We start from the raw sequence: 17,670 nt of genomic DNA on the forward strand, positions 1-17,670 counted from the left end.
AATCCCAACCTAGGACCACCAACAGGCAAATTATATGACACTGCCAGCAGTACAAGGCGAGCAACAAAAGGCAGATAATGAGAAAACTACTTGGGCACAACCACAAAACAGCCCACACTCCCTACGATGAGCCCTTGGAAATATTGGGCCACTAGCAGCTCCACAAGGACCAGTCGGAGAGGTGACTAACTCTAACAAGCCCATGTAGGCTTCAAGTAGTCATACATAATTGGCCACTAGTTGTAGCTTCGTTGCCGTTCAAAAATCGTAGTCATACATAATTGGCCACTAGTTGTAGCTTCGTTGCCGTTCAAAAATCGTCATTGACGTCGACGTCCTTGTCTTCGTCATTCTCGGTAAATCATAGCGTCCCTCTGTGTTTGTGTCTTCTCTTCCGCCGTCCCAAAATCTTGTCTTCGTCCTCCTCTACATCGTCCAAGTCCTCGTCGAAGTCAACTCCGTCCCTATGGTGGACCCTTGCAGTCTTAGGTTTAGAACTGCAACTTTCCAATGAACAAAACAGCCAACGTCTTGCCATGAGGCTCACCCTTGCATAGCAAGAAGGGATGATTTCATGCTTGAATAGTAAAATTCAGACTAAAACTCATAGGCTTACCTCATTCATCACAAGCTTGACAGAGTCGCTGATCGTCGTCATCAGAAGCTCATCCCTAATTCCACAATCCCGCATTTCTTGAATTGGAACATCTCCAACATCTGTCAACACGCGTGGATCTGCCAGCTCCTTTCCTGCATGCAGTTTGAAACAGGTTGTTAAGAGCTTGTGAAAGACCAAGGAAAGGAAAACTTACTTCATTTCACTCTAAATTCCAATTCAAGACTGTACCAAAAAAATTATGAAGAGCTTGGCAAGAAGGGGAAAGAAAACACTGTTACATCACCTGCTTCTGTTGTGGAATTGGTGCTTCCACACCAAATAGCCTCTCTGATTCTTGGAGGAGCAAAAGCTGGTCCTTGAAGAAAGGATGAGTTGTGTCCCAAAGGCACTCCGAGAAGACAAGATGATGCTTTTGCACCACCCGCAGCTCCAACACACTCACCCTGCAAATACCAGCTGTCATAAGCACATGGAGAATACTGCTTGAAAAAACAATATGACTTGCACAAACAAAAAGCCTGACCACAAAAAAAAAGGAAAAGAAAAAACTCTTACACAATATCCTCGAGCAATTAACTGCTGTAAGTTCATCAGTGCATAAGAATTTGTAAGTTCATGAGTGCATATGAATACAAATTCAAGAGCAACTTGAAGTGTGACAACAGATGCAACAAAATAGATGGTTTCCAAGAACAAACCATCAAACAGGAAACCCTTCACATTGAACCTTCATAACAATAAGTCTTTTTAAGCAGTACATGACTGGAGAAGCATGCACACAAGCACAAGCATATGCATGCGCGCACGCGCGCGTGCACACACACACAGGCACGCACACACACAAAAAGATTAAGAAAGAAACGATTTTCAAGATACTACTCTCAAACATCAAGATTTGCAATGAAACAACTATAGTGAACTCAAACTATCCATTATCACCTTTAAGCGAGCTCGCTCACGTATCAAAGTTAAAGAGGCCTCCACAACACGATTTTGCATCTCTTGAAGTGATGAACTAATGGTAGAAGCATTCCTTGCACTAGAACTCGTCAGATATTTCAAACACTGAGCAATCCTCATGAGTCAATTTATATCTGCCTGCCAACACAATGTCCTACAGAGTCTCAGTCAGTCTCTCTCTCTCTCTCTCTCTCTCTCTCTCTCTCTCTCTCTCTCTCTCTCTCTCTCTCTCTCTGTGTGTGTGTGTGGTTTTTGAGGGAGGGGGGGGGGGGGGGGGGGGGGGGGGGGGGGGGGGGGGGGTTTTAAGCACCTTGCTCGTGTAACTGTTGTTACTTGTAGTACCTTACTGTGTCGGGATGTACGAGCGATCTCTCTCGACACACACAAATGAGGAAGGTGGCAGGTACCGCAGCAGCTTCCTAAGCAGCTCTCTCTCTCTCTCTCTCTCTTCTCTCTCTCTCTCTCTCTCTCTCTCTCGCGCGCGCGCGCGCGCGCTCTCTCTCTCCTTCTCCTGCACCCGTGACCCGTCTCTCTCTCCCTCTATCACTGCGCGCTGTCCGGTGCTCAAGGCGGCCGGTGGCCCGGTGCAGTGCTTTCTTACGGCACCTGACGATATATTGTATGGATGGCAATGACATTGCTTTTATATAAATTGTACTTTGGTAAGCCTAATGTTGGGCCATATATTGTATGGATGGCAATGACAAAACTGCAAATTGATTTAATATAAATTGTACTTTGGTAAGCCTAATGTTGGGCCATTTCAACCTTCATCTGACGCCTTTGATTGAGGGTTTAAGCTTCATTTTGAAGCTCACAATTTTCTCTTAAGCCTCTACGAATCTCAAATACATACATATAATATGTGCAAGGTATGTGTGTGTGTGTGTGTGTGTGTGTGTGAGAGAGAGAGAGAGATTGTCTCCTATGAACCCATGTGACATGTCAGACTGGGGAGCACAAGCATTGATGCCTTGAGTTTTTTTTTTTTAAAGTCGAACTCAGGGTCCACATCCCCCACACTTGCCCCTTTCGTCAAGGCGCGTGTTTGTCACCCTTTAAGAGACGCGGCTGATTCACACATGGTAGCCCATTAACAAAAGTAAAACTTGCAGTTGAAGGAGCAACAAGGTGCTGGATCCTGCATGGTTAAATCCATTGGCTCCACAACGGTGGGGACAAAGGTTCAAAGCTTGCTTGCAATTGGCGTTGAAAAGGGCATGGACATGCCTCTCGTTCGAGGAGGGAAGGTTGCTCGTAGCTGTGGTGGGTTCAAAAATTGAAGTAGATTTTTTCAACCAATTGCGTTATGCCAATGCACGGAGGTTATGCAAATTCCAGGCAATCTGAACGGCACTTTAGTCATCATATCAGTGACAATCCACCAATCGAACAATTTTCTCAATTTTGGGATTAAAATAAAAAATAACCTTCCCTTTTTCATTAGACAAAAGGGGAGGCATTGCTAAGGCCTCACCCCTTTGGGGTAGGAAAAAAACCATTTTCATCTCTCTCTAAATGTGATCACATGTGCTTGCATCATGAAGGTATGTGACATTATGCAAGACGTTGACACGAGCGAACATATGCACAAACCATTTGTGATGAGCTTCCTTGCCAGGCCTAAGGTAAGATGGACCAGGGCCAAGGGCCAGAACTCACATGCAGTACGGGGGTCTAAATGTAGCTAAGAGCCAGAGGGCCAAGGGCCTATATAGTACAATTGGGAGGTTATTGGCATGTACAGTTACCCAGAGTCTTACATTGGTATCAGAGCTCAGAGCAAATGGGAGATATGGAGAAGGGGGAATGTAGACAGAGATGGTGGCGTTGTTCTTCTCTCTCTCTCTCTCTCTCTCTCTCTCTCTCTCTCTCTCTCTCTCTCTCTCTCTCTCTCTCTCTCTCTCTCTCCTTCTTCTTCTTCTCTCTCACTTTCTTGTAGGGCGTGGAGGGTCTTGGTTATTTTTTTCCCAAGATTGCATGGTTATGCATGGCTATGAGGAAGATCTTGAGGCCCAACAAGGAACCTTGGGAGAGGAGTGAGATTGGCAACTTGCATGGCAGTGGAGAAGGGCGTGAGATCGGCATCTTTCATGGCGATGGAGCCGATTGGTGAGGGTTGTAGGAAACGCCCCTTGCACACATGAAAGCCGAGGGTGAAGCTGCGCCAACATTCCACGGGTGCTGCTAAATAGGGGTGCCTCGCCATCAAGAATGCAACTCGACACTGCATTGGAAGCTATGTATGCCCCCACAAGGGAATGCAAGTCCTTTTTCCTCTCCTGTGATGTGTTTGAGTTGCCCACCATCACTGCTCTTAGCTTTTCATATTAGGTGAATAAATATTAAAAAGGGACACCAACTTTGGGTACCCTCCCTGCTAAGAGGCAAACCCCATGTGAGAGAGCCGTGCAGAAATCCGCAGCAGAGACCCCAACGATCACCTTGAAAATTGACTTCGGTTCATGGACTCTTATACCTTGATCCTCCATAGAAGATCATGAGAACTCGCATGAGGTGATTATGCAGGGTGTGAATGTTATTTTAATGAATCGACTAAAGCAATGGCGAGAATTGTGAAGGTCATGCAAGCTAATGGCAAAATCTATGCAAGGCATTTCGGCAAAAATTCAAATAACACCATGCTCATCAAGTTCACACAAGGTCTATGGCATACCCACATAGGCAAGGCCTGTTGCATGTAAGGCAAAGATATTCGGCATGGCCAACTAGTTGTTTTTCGTTTATGAAGTTGCGACACGCAAAGGACATTCAACAAAAAGTATGTATTGAGGAAAGTTTCAAAAAGTTGAGGCCTTCTTGGTTTCATAGTGGTCGGCATGCAAGGCATGCCCAAAATTGAACCAAGCCAGTACGACAAGGCCAGTCAATGCACGTACTTCAAAAGGTACGCAATAGCTTTCATTTTGTTTGACATGTTATCAAAGAATATGATGAGTGGCTATGGTATGCACTGTGTATGTGTGATACCAAGCAAGATTTTACATACTTGTGCAAGTAGGGCTTGTGAAAGTTACTATAAACAGCAAATTTACGATTAAAAAAACATTGTCAGCAAAGAGCACAGACAAGGTTAAACGCCACAATCAAGCAAGTACATGCAAGGCCTGTGACTTGTAAGACAAAGGTATTCGGCAAGGCTGACCATTAATCATAATTTCAAGGCATGGCTCCTAGGCAAGTTTGCAACGAAATGGCTCCTAGGCAAGTTGTTTGCTATTGATGCACCCATTGTTGACAAGGATATGATCCACCCATTGTTGGCAAGCATGATCCAATGAGTTTTCAAAGTTACTTGGGAAGAAGTGCATGCATACAATATTGGGCCGGTACGCTTTGTTTATGCAATCTGATGATTCTCAATAAGATGCATGATCCGGAAAGGCCGATTCTGTATGAAATTTTGACAAGGTCGATTCTCTTTTGCTTTGACATATGTGTGTCAACAGGAGCACCTATTAGCTATGAGTACTCAGGTTCTGTTCTATCTTATCTTTTTTATGAACTTATGTGAAGCAAGGCTTCACTTCAGGGCATCTTGCATAGAAGTATCCAAGGTTTGGAATATGGCATTAGCATACGGACTTCGAGAAACTTGGAACAATGTCTATCTGATTTTCTATTGAAGGTCGCTATATGACCCAAGCCACGATGGCATGTTGCGTATATCTAATAGCTCTAAATTTCTCAGCATATACGGCTACAAGCCAACTTCAAGAGAAGACAACCGCTCTCAGAGAGGCAACAATGTTAGTACATTTCAAGTTATATTTATTTTTTCTATAATTTAATCTTTCATTTGCAAAAGATTTCTCTGCTGAGCAAAGCAAAGTGCTTCTCCAGTCTTCATGCGAAGCAAGTCTTCTATCTTGTATCACGGTATTATTCATTGACTTCATATCAAGGATAATGGTACGCATATTCTGCTCTAAGTGGATATAAGCTCACAGTTTGCATTTGGCAATGATGCACTTCGATTATCCGTGTGCGTGTAATCGTGCAAGGCATGTATAGCAGTAGCTCACAAGGTTGAGACTATCATTGAAGCCAAGGGCTTATCAATCTATTTTTCTAAGATGCATGCATGGCGTGCAAATAAGATGGCAGTATGTCCACTCCATCACTGTTTGCACTTCCATAATAACATCAACTACTATGTCCAAGAAGATTTGAGATTGGTATATTGGCTTTCGATCGTTGTATATGTATACAATTGTGAGCACTTGATATCATTGGCAGTACGCATAAGGTGCAACTAATCCAATTTTGACAAATTTTAGGGGTAGCAAGTAGGCATGGAATAGCTATTAAGCAACTAATTCATAGCACGACATAAATAGATTAAGAGAGCCTCCATGCAAGTAATCTCTTATAGAGACACCTGAGAAAATCTAGTATGACTATTTTCTTCGGGAGTATTTCACATCTTTCTCCTCTATTCATGGAAGAAGAACATTCTCTCATGAATTAGATGTGAATAAGATTCCAACTACAAAAGATCTATTGCTTAGTTGCAACATTGATTATGTCTCTAGGGGTGGTATTTTCAGGGTATGACCCAGCTAATACACAATCACTCCATAGGCGTTGAGAGTCATGATTTGAGCTCAGCATAGTTGTACTTTCAAGGAAAGACGTTCACAATCTACCAAGGTTGAGCAGTTTTCATGCAAAGTCTAACCAAGCGGTTTGACATTGAAGAAGCTAACCAAGAGGTTTGGATTGCAAAGGCAACACCCAAGGTTACCAGTTTCTAACGCTTGTTTTTTCTAATATTTCATTTAGTGTTCAACAGGTCACCAATATATTACCTATTTAAGGTTGGTTTATGGTAAGGCATCTTTCCAGTTCTATCTTTTAGGTTTGAAAAGTGCATGTGACTATGGGTAAGTGAGCGTTATGTTTAACCTCCAAGTATGCATATACCTTGGTTTTATTCCCTTTTGAGTATGATTTGCTTGACTTTTTCAAGTTGGATGAATGCTTTTATCCATTTTGCTCTTCAAGGACATGACAAGGTCATGTAAGAGCAAAGAATTTTGGGCTGCAACGTCCCAAATATGTTTCTACATTATGCAATTATAAACCTTCATGTAAAGTCTTCTTTGGCACATGTTGTCACATGGGATACAAGATGGTCTAGAAACTCAAGGAGTTTGGTTTAGCTACTGTGGAGCAAGGTTAATGAGGGTCCCTCTCACTCACGTCGCAAAGCGTTTGCAGTAACCTCCACGCACAAGTACATCTCATACTTGAAGGTTTTTAGACATCCTTAGTTGAGACATAAGCGATATGTGGAGAATATGAGTATCTAGGACTGACATCTATTTCAATTGTGTATTGCAACAAAGTCCCCGGGTGCTAGTCAAATCCGTTTCATAGACCATTTTTCAACACGTCGTATCGGAAACAATTTCAGTGGCCAAGAATTGTCAAGTACTTAGAACGACTTGTTAAGCATTAAGAGAAATTTGGACTCAATTTTGGGCCCTGTAAGAAATGTCAACTCAGCACAGAGAGTTAATCTTGGAAAATACAAAAGGAGTTTTTTGGAATTCTATTTCTCATAGTATGTATGTAAAAGTTTGCTCGATCACTTAAATGTATGCTCGTACAAAATGCTTTTTGAGAGTCCAACTTAAGTGTGCACAAAAATCCATGTTCGTGAATCTTAATGAGTGATGCGATGTGCAATGAAAGAAAATACATAAGAGATGTTTTCAAAATACGAAAAGAATGCCATGGATGCATCCGAAACGTCCAAAAACCTTAGGATATCACTTTAAAACACTGAAATATGGTGTCTCTAGCTCAAGATATAGCATTTTTAAGCCTCGGGCCTCATGAAGCCATAACCAAGCAAATAGAGGCCTTAGAGATCTCTCAGGGGCCTCTCTTTGCTTGGTTCTGACTTCTTCTTGTTAGAATTAGGGTTGCAGAGAGACACACACAGCTTGAAGAAGACGAAGGAAGCTCAAGGCACACAATTGAGAGTGTATTACTTAGTGTGCAATGGAAAGATAGATACCCCTAGAGTGATGGGCGTATATACAATGCACGGGGGAAAAAACCTCCTAAAGAGAGAAAAAATGCCCCGACGGTCCTAGTGTGTTCACACACATCACTACCACAAGTATATGGTAACAAATCCCCCCTGGAGTGATGCGGTGAACTAGAGCTGGCACATGAGTAAAGGGAAGTGCCATGCCCTGAGGACATGATCAGGCCACAAAGGGGAGTAAGCCCAAAGCTTTGTCGAAAGCTTCAAGCTTCTCACGAGACAATGCCTTTGTGAAAAGATCTGCAAGGTTGTCCTGTGTTGGCACATAAGCCAAGCTGATCTCTCCTGCTGAGAGCCTCTCCCTGACATAGTGGTAATGCACCTCAATGTGCTTTGTGCGAGCATGAAAAACTGGGTTCCTCGCAACTGCCAATGCGCTATGACTGTCAGTGTAGATAGTGTTGGCAGTGTCCTGTCCAACACCCAAATCAGCCATAAGACGTCTGAGCCATACACACTCAACCGTAGCTGTGAAGACTGCCATGTACTCAGCCTCACAACTCGAAGTGGCCACAGTAGGTTGCTTCTTGCTCAACCATGATATACATGAACTGCCAAGTATGAAACAAAAACCACTTGTGGACACTCGCGTGTCAAAACAACCAGCCCAATCTGAGTCCGAAAAAGCATGTAAGTCTGGCGGCAATGATCCCCTCTTGGGATAAAACAAGCCAAGATGTAAAGTGCCACTAAGGTAGCGGAAAATCCTCTTGACAGCCTGCCAATGCTTAGACCCTGGGCTATGCATGAATCTGCTGACCTGTGAGACTGCAAACTGAATATATGGCCTCGTGTTGCATACATAAATGAGGCAGCCAACAACAGTTTGGTAAAGAGTGACATCAGCAGGATCGCCAGCATCATGTAGACGCAACTTCAAACCTGTTTCAATGGGAGTGGCAATAGGTTTGCAATCCTCAAGTCCAAATTTACATAGCAATGTCTCTATGTAACTTTTCTGACACAAGGCAATACCACCATCACACTGCTTAAACTGTATACCCAAGTAATGATGCAACAGCCCCAAATCTTTCATCTTGAAAGTAGCATTCAAATCAGCCTTAAATTCAACAATATGTCTCTCATTCGGTCCAGTGATCAACAAATCATCAACATAAAGAACCACAATGAGAAGTACATCACCCTCACGCTTTACATACAATGTGCTTTCTGTTGGACTGTTACGAAAGCCTTGTTCGACCAAATGAGTGTTAGCTTTCTCATACCAAGCACGAGGAGATTGCTTCAACCCATACAAAGCCTTCTTACATTTGCACACTTTGTCCTCTTGTCCTTTCATGACAAACCGCGAGGCTGTGTTACATAAACTTCCTCAAATATGTCACCATTCAAGAAAGCAGTAACAATGTCTGATTGATGTACATCCCAACCAAAATGAGCTGCCAATACACATAGAAAACGCACAGTAGTCATACGACAAGTGGGAGCAAAGGTCTCTTCATAATCTATGCCTTTTTGTTTTGCATAACCCTTTGCAACAAGTCGAGCCTTATGGCGGTCGATCTCACCATCTGGCTTGCGTTTCAACTTGTAAACCCACTTCGTACCAATGGCCTTTTTGCTAGGAGGCAAATCACATAAAGTCCACGTGTCATTTTCTATAAGTGCATCATATTCTGATTGCGTGGCAGCCATCCAATTTTCTGAATTCTGTGCTTCATCAGAAGACAGAGGCTCCTCAACATCATGTAAGCTAGACACAGCCAAAGCATAACAATCTGATGCATAAGATGCATGGCGAGAGCCTAAACGAGTACGACTAGACAAAGGTGCATCCAATTTACTGTCACGCAAAGTGTGCACCAACCATTTTGGCATACCTCTAGCCTGCTCATTTTCAGCCCTTTCCTCATCAAGTACATCATGTACATCTTCATCAGTAATAGGCTGATCTAGAACATTTTCAGAAACCTCCATAGGCTGTACATTTGCCTCATTGGAACTTACATTCGTATTTCCACCACTGAAAAGAGGCAACAAAGTGTCATGTGAGCTTACATTACTGTCTCTAGTACATGACAGCAAGGGCTGAACAGAATCTTCCACAAACACTACATCCCGAGAAACCAGAATTCATTTGCTTTCAGCACTATAACCAACAAAAATACATTTGACAGCCTTATCATCCAATTTTTTGCACTGCACTTGTGGCACCAAAGCATATGCCAAACATCCAAAAACACGCATGTGCTCAATAGAAGGCTTTCTATCATGCCATGCTTCATATGGAGTAATAGACTGCAAAGCTTTTGTAGGACACATGTTAAGTACATAAGTGGCACACATGATGGCCTCAAGCCAAAAAGAATGCGGCAAAGCTTGACTTTTGACCATACATCGTGCCATTTCCGTCAATGACCTGTTTTTCCTCTCAGCAACACCATTTTGTTGAGGTGTATAAGGCACTGTACATTGGTGTTTTATCCATGACTAGCCATAAATGCATTAAATTCATGAGAAATATACTCCCCCCCTTTATCAGAACGGAGGGTGCCCATAGTACATTTTGAGACATTTTCAGCCATAGCCAGAAATTGTTTGAAGCACATAAAAACTTCGGACTTCGCTTTAAGCGGAAATACCCATGCATGCCTGGAGTAATCATCAATGAAAGTCACGAAGTACAGGTAATTGCCCAAGGACGGAGTTTGCATGGGCCCACAAACATCACTATGCACAAGCTGCAACCTGCATGTGGCCCGAACTGAACCATCCTTTGGAAACTTAGAACGTTGCATCTTACCCAAAATACAGCCTTCACAAACATGTTTGATAGGTGCTTCAAGAGGCGACAAAGAAGCAACCATATCAGATTTCTGCAAACGCAGCAAACTGGCAAAATTCAGATGACCAAAACGTGCATGCCAAAGTTTTGCATATGAAATAGCCCTTGAATCTGCAACAACATTTTCAAAAAAAAATCCACACTTGTCATACAAAGTGAGCTTATACAGCCCACGGCACAAAAGGCCAGATGCAACAATTTCATCACCAAAACTGAGATCATGAACTGTATATCTGTCATCCACAAATTTGACTACAAGTCCAAGTCTTGCAAGTGCGGATATAGACAAGAGATTCTTCTTGATCCCAGGTACATAAAGTGCATTAACAAGTGTGAAAGAACTGCCATTAGCAGCAGTAAGCACAATCTTTCCAACTCCCTGAACTGGATAAGAGGCATTGTTGGCACAAGTGACAGAATTCCCATGAGGGACATACTCGAGAGAGGTAAACAATTCACGATGTGAGGTAATGTGCTTTGTAGCACCACTGTCAAAATACCGCACATGTGAATCTGCAGCAACTGACAAGCATGCACCATGGACAACAGGATTGTAAGTGCACTCTGCACTAAAAGCCCATTCTGCATCAACATCAACATTACAGTCTCCTCAACAATGGCTGCATTTGTAGTGGAACCAGCATTTGCATTGGAACCACCCTCTTTCTTCTTAGCCTCTTTTGCCTTCAACTTAGGACATTGCTTGATCAAGTGATCATTAGCTTTACAATAATGGCAACGCATCTTCTTTTTGCCCTTATCACCAGAATTGCCAGACGAAGTGCTGCCAGTAGAAGCATTGGGAAGAGAAGTTTTGCCACTCGCAGAGCAGAACCATAAGAAGTGGCTGCATTGCTGTTACCACCCTATCTTTGAGAAGCAATAAAAGCCCGTTCAACTGCACGCTGTCTAGTCTTGTTTTTTCTGGAAAGTGACTCTTGCAACAGCAATGTGCACAATGCATCAAACTTGACAACTTCTGGATTTCCTTGGGTCATAAGTCTCCAAGTACTAGCAAAAGTCTGGTAAGAATCTGGTAAGGCATCAAGAACAGTCTGCACAAGGGAGCTGTATGAAATGACTTCACCTGCAGAAATAAGCTGCTCATTGATATCCTTGACGCTAGCAAGGAAAGTGTCCGTATCATCTTCCTCATGCATAACCTTGGACTCCAGCTCTTTACGCAGTAAAGCAATTTTAGCCTCATTGCGACTTGCATAAAGACCTGCTAGAATATCCCAAGCATGTTTTGCAGATTTTGTTGAACGGATGTGAGGAACAATGGTGCGCTTCACAGACAACGCAATCAATGCATGAGCCTGCGCATCCTTTACATCCCAACGAGCTTGTTCTGGCGTAGGCAAAACAACTCTAACAGCAGCAATCCTTGCAGCAAGACCTGCAACATCCTCAGAACCAGGACGTACATCAATGCCCTGCACAATGTTCTAGACGCCCTTTGACACAAGAACATGTTGCATCATATAAGCCCACATAGGATAGTTGTCCCCATCCAACCTATCCTCAACAGCAAACATCTTGAACACATCTGTATTGTTGTTGTTAGCCATAGTAAATGTTGCACGTGATGTGAAAACTGCCCGAAAATAGGAGAAACGGAGTGGGAACAACACGTGCTATATAGCACAAACCGTAGAAGACTATAAGGCACATATTATGCAGAAAACAGCACTGACAGAAATTTTGCACAAAATGACGAAATAGCCTGTGCAGTACTGCCTGTAGTGGAAACGGAGACCGAAATGAGCCCAAATCGACCTGCGAACGCTCGCCAAAGCTCACTGAAATCGGAGAAAGTGAGTAGGCGTGTACTGGAGCAGTTGGCGACTAAGCCGGGGAGGACGCAACCTGCTCTGATACCAATTGTTGGAATTAGGGTTGCAGAGAGACACACGCAGCTTGGAGAAGACGAAGGAAGCTCAAGGCACACAACTGAGAGTGTATTACTTAGTGTGCAATGGAAAGATAGATAGCCCTAGAGTGATGGGCGTATATACAATGCACGGGGGGAAAAACCTCCTAAAGAGGGAAAAAATGCCCCGGCGGTCCTAGTGTGTTCACACACATCACTACCACAAGTATATGGTAACACTTCTTAGTCTTAAATAGTACCTATCAATCATTATCAAGTATAATCTGTTTGAATTGCGAGGAGCTCATAAAAAGGTAATTGATGCTTGTGCGAGATGCACATGGACAAGTACCTCACTTTATAGGATAGCAACAACGGGTCATAAAAAGGCGTTCTACACTTGTGCAAGATGTCACTATCAAGTGCCTTACTTTTCTAGTGATGGTAACAATTTCACCAAAATGGTTTTTCATGGACATTTTCAAAAATGAGAAAAAATGCATTTTCTACGTAACCTTAGCCTTCTTCCTATTGGCTAAGGAGAATTCTCTCACTAGAGCTAAAAGGCCAAAAAATGAGTCCAATTTTTTTTTAATGGTTAGAAGTGCTGCTAAACAACATTAACGGATGGTTGTTTATGCATATAGCAAGGCTATGTGTTGTTAATGGAAATGTTTCATTGTCTGTAGCTAGGAGTGACTTATGTTTCACATTCTATTATGGTTCAAACGTTTCAGTAAGGCTTGCAAATGATTGTAGTAGAAAGTATTCAATTTCTTTTCAGAACTATTCACACTCCTCTTTCATGTGTGCTATGAGAATCGCATTAAGTATAGGCAAGTATATGCAGGTTCGGATTTGTTTTTGCTAAATGCATGCACACTAGGTGTCATGGTTCTTAGTGTTTGAAAAAGGCTGATTTGGAGTGCCATGCACGTTCAGCACATAGATCTAACAATCACCAATAGAGGTCATGGCTCGGTTTGGGTACTTGTGGATCTTTCACGTTAACCAAGATGGTTATTTGTAACATGTTGATTACTCAACCATTTTGTAAGGCATTGTGATCCCTGTTTACCAATCAGGGTAAAGGGAATGCGAAGCGAGTACGTTAACACCTAGCAATCCAATTAGAAAGCATGTATCGCTCTAGTTGGAGTTTGCTTACCATAAATTAAAGCATGTTTGCGACTAGGTTTAGTCTCTTCATATGTAAGTCAAGTTCTCAACTTTGAACATTAGTTATGTGGGATTGTTTACTGATGAAAATTGATAACAAGTCAAGACTTATACTTTGCTTATGAGTTACATCAGCTAGTTACTTTCATGGAAAGTAAAAAGAGGTACTCTTTTGGGTACATCGTAGTTGTGATAACTCATTTAGCATACTGAAGTGAGTTCTAAATGAAGTCTACACACTGTGTTGGATATGGGTCGGATACACAAGACGGTTGCAAAGGGACACCAATGTGAAAATCAGGATGTTATTTTTTATTTCATTGAACCTCCTACTGAACCATGCTTCAATCAAACAAACAGCTGGATCATGAAGAATGCCATTGTGAAAAACATTAGTGTTCTTATGACAATACAACCACTTTTGTTTTCGAGGACAAAAACGCTTCCCCAAGGGGGAGTAATGTCAAGCCTAAGGTAAGACGGGCTAGAAGGGCCAGAACTCACATGCAATACGGGGATCTATATGTAGCTAAGAGCTAGAGGACCAAGGACATATATATATAGTATAGTTGGGAGGTGACTGGCACGTGCAATTACCTAGAGTCTTACATTCCTACCCTTAATGTGGTCTCTTGGAACGCATTGATTGTAGGCTATGCCCAACATGCATAAGGCTATTATGCATTGAAATTTTAGTGAATGTGTAGTGAGGGATTCTCTCTATATAATATTTTGGTCCAAGTTGTCTCTGCGATCCGTTTATTACAGGGAGTATCCAACATGGGCAGTGAGGGACTCTTTCTAAACACCTATACCGATGACATGAGAAAAAGGGTCCTAGGTAGGGGACAATTAGGTGATATGGCATAGTGGCCACTAGTAAGGGGGCTTAATAGCAAGGGCTATAAGTAATGGATGGGTGAAGACTCTTATCCCCTAACCCTCTTTCCCATATCGGTACAAAAGCAAGGTGGAGATCTTGAGGAGGGATGAGGGATTGTGAAAAAAATTCCCAAAAGAGGGAAAAAGAGGCACTATTTGCAAGTTGCATGAAAAAAGGGTAGGAGGGTCTATGGAGGTGAACCATAGGCAAGGGAGAGGCAAGGTGAGCATGGCAAGGCCTACTTGCACATAGGGAAACATCAAAGATGACTTGCAAGGATTTGATTGCAAGTGGCAATGACAGGGTTTCTAGCTTATGAGAAGGAGACATAAACATACTATGCATTGCAATTTGTAAAATTTTTATGTGCCAATATGAAATGAAACTTTGCTCTTTAGAGCCAAGTGGCGTTTGATATTTATAAGTGTCTTGAAATCTTTAGAACAACCCCCCCTCCCACCCCACCCCACAAATTTTTGAGGCCCCTCAAAATTTCTCTATTTACCACTCCATTATTACTAGGTAGGCTTTGCAATCTATCACAGGGCAAAGCCCTTCTCTACCTGGCTATAATGAGTCGCTTTCCCTTGAGTTGGTCCATGGTAAGCAAGAGCACGGCGACCTTGAAGGTCCTCAAAGTCTTCCTTCACTTTTGAAATCCATGCTAAAGAGTTTAAAACTTTCATGAAGTTTTAATATCATATATAAAGTGATGTTTTGAATCGCTACAATCTTGGCATGATCCAATTTGGTGGTAATCACTTTCTCATGCATGAGAAGTTACCTTGGGCTCATTGCTTTGGACAAGAAGCCACTTGCCCTGCATTTTGGGCTTACCGTGTGGCAAGCGAGATTTTTCGAGCGAAGGAAAATCCGAGCAAATGAATAAAGAAACCAAATGGGCTTTGATAAGAAATATGAATGAAGATCCTACTTTAATAATAGTAGGATCTTGGATCCCTAAGTAATCATAGCAATATGTTTGTTCAAAATTAGACTCTAGATTCTTTTGCACAGTTGATACTTGATGTCGAGCAATGAGAAACCCAAGCTAGTAGCAAAGCTATTACAAACCATTCAATGATCCACAACTACATTTAACACCATAATTTTTATTTTAACTTTAAATTTTACGGAGCAATCTAATGCAAGTCAACAATGCTCATACATCTACAAAGTTTCTAAAACTGTACTAAGAGAGAATTGCCATATCTTATACAAAAAAAGAGATATTTCTTTAGATTTGTAAGATAACAAGTGGAATATTTAGATGAATATAGAGAACAACATGTTATGCCTCTGCACTCTAATGACAACAAGAAATGCTATGGTTCTATCTCGTGACTATGAAGAGTCACACTTGTCATCAATAAAGACATTGCGTCTCTGACACTTCTTGTGGGTGTCAAAATCGTATCGTATATCAACAGCCATGGTTTTTGCAATCCCCTCAGCATAAACTGGCAACACACTTCCATACAAAAATAAAAAGATAAGTCTCACAATCCACATGCAAGCAATACAAAATCTACATCCTAAAAGCACAAGAAATCTCAAATTGTTGTTTGAATCATTATCCATAATTTTCAAATACTAAACAATGATACAAAAAAGTGACAAAATAGCATAAAAGTATGATGGAAACATAAAATAGGTGGGGGAAATGAAGTGCAAGGTGGACTCTCACTAGTCGTCAAAGGGGTTGACACGCGAAGGCATGTCACCCACATCATCAACATCAAGAGAGGTGGAGGCTCCCTCTCTGCTTCGCTTTTTAGGGCGAAATAATGGTTGCACATAATATGAAATCAAAGTGTCATCAATGTCGACTGCTGCACACACCCGCCCTGTGCCTAAGCATGCTGCCAATACGGGCGTTGTACCACATCCTAACTCCAAACAAATACCTCCAGGCCTACAAAGAAGCTCCACAAAACATGCAATAAAAGAGTGACTTTGTTGCAAGCCACCACGCCATGGCTCCCCTGATGATGATCTGGCTAGAGAAGACTCTGGAAGATGGTGCATCATGTAAGAATCCAAAGGCTGCATGCCAAGCCGATTGAATAGTGGGGTGTTCTCAACCACAAAGCAAGGTGGTTGCATGCCAACCCTATGCACCATAAGTAAGAGAGAACAATGACACTACACCACCACATAGACAATTAGAGGGCAATCACAATAATAATAACACACCAAAATGAGAAAAAAACAAGTTAATATGTAGAAGAGCATTACCTCAATCCGATCACCAAAGCTATTACCATAACCATAAGCTCCATGATGGAGGACCACAATGCGACGATGAATAGCCATCTCTGATGCACGACAAAATCTCTCAACCCAGCCAATGGTATCTCCTGCAAGAGGTTTCAAAAGTCACAATAGAAAACACACAACAAAACTCGACAAGTATTGTATAAAATTATGAATGAAGCAAAAACCTGCCATAGAGACCATGATCAACAACCACCCTGAGTCTGAAAAACTCGAATATGCAAGCTGCATGCCTGCACGAACATAATCCTCCCTACAAACATCCCAAAGGGGTACAATGGCTAATGGGGAACCACCAAAGGGAAGATCCAAAAAAATAAAATCAGCAGCCCATGCGACTGTTCTCCCACCACGCACGCACAAGGTCCCATCGAGGCGTGCACATCCCATGTGCTCATGAACACGAATCCATGTCGGATGTCGAACACCGGCCCTAAAATCAGCAGCAATGGCTATGTAGTCCCCAGAAATGGCCATGCATCGTGAGTCAGGCAATGAGGACAGAGAAGACAAGGGAGTATCAACGATGTAGACAAAAGAAATGGTTTTCTTTGCAACAATCTCCCCAAGAGGTATTGCGATACAAGAGGCAGTACAAAGTGACTTAACTCCAATAAATGAACGAAACAAACAATTGCATCCCAAGTGAAAGCTCACCATGCTCTCCCTCCATGTTTGCATCCACCCTAGTCTCAACAATCACCTCCTTTCCCTTGCGAGAAGTATTTGTAGCTTGAAAAAAGTAAAGAAACACAATATTACCGGTATGTATAACAAATAACTTTAGGAAAAAGAGAATTTAAAGCTCTTAGACAAATTATGTTTGAGGCTATTTTGAGTAACCATTTATCGGATATCACCTCGTGCACTCTAAGAGGGAGAGGCACATCGACGGATGTGCCACCAACTCTCATAGTATCGTGAAGCTCTCTCTCTCTCTCTCTCTCTCTCTCTCTCTCTCTCTCTCTCTCTCTCCAATACATGCCAGAAG

At 42.2% G+C, this 17,670-nt stretch overlaps 2 protein-coding genes across 3 annotated transcripts in view; both read right to left on the minus strand.

Annotated features, from left to right (window-relative positions):
* ARGAH1 (arginase) overlaps positions 1–2,183 on the minus strand; it is a 48,759-nt gene extending 46,576 nt beyond the window's left edge. Inside the window, exons 1-4 of one of the 2 annotated variants that reach the window (XM_086488531.1) lie at positions 1,922–2,183; positions 1,559–1,717; positions 903–1,062; positions 617–750 (exon numbers count right to left, since the gene is read on the minus strand). In XM_086488531.1, the coding sequence (XP_086344657.1) occupies positions 617–750; positions 903–1,062; positions 1,559–1,699 (435 nt within the window). In that variant the 5' untranslated portion in view covers positions 1,700–1,717; positions 1,922–2,183. Of the gene's footprint in view, positions 1–616; positions 751–902; positions 1,063–1,558; positions 1,734–1,921 lie in introns of both variants that reach the window. The other variant, XM_086488532.1, reaches the window with a different exon arrangement.
* Positions 2,184–16,088: 13,905 nt separating this feature from the next.
* Positions 16,089–17,593, minus strand: LOC147435470 (uncharacterized). The gene is made up of 6 exons (XM_086488218.1): positions 17,532–17,593; positions 17,337–17,413; positions 16,847–16,912; positions 16,641–16,762; positions 16,524–16,547; positions 16,089–16,172 (listed from the first exon to the last, which is right to left on the minus strand). The coding sequence occupies exons 1-6, from the start codon at positions 17,591–17,593 to the stop codon at positions 16,089–16,091; spliced, it is 435 nt and encodes a 144-aa protein (XP_086344344.1).
* Between the last annotated feature and the right edge of the window lie 77 nt (positions 17,594–17,670).

Source organism: Adiantum capillus-veneris, chromosome 18 (genome assembly GCF_014529385.1).
Source record: "Adiantum capillus-veneris isolate H3 chromosome 18, ASM1452938v2, whole genome shotgun sequence".
Lineage (NCBI taxonomy): Eukaryota > Viridiplantae > Streptophyta > Polypodiopsida > Polypodiales > Pteridaceae > Adiantum > Adiantum capillus-veneris.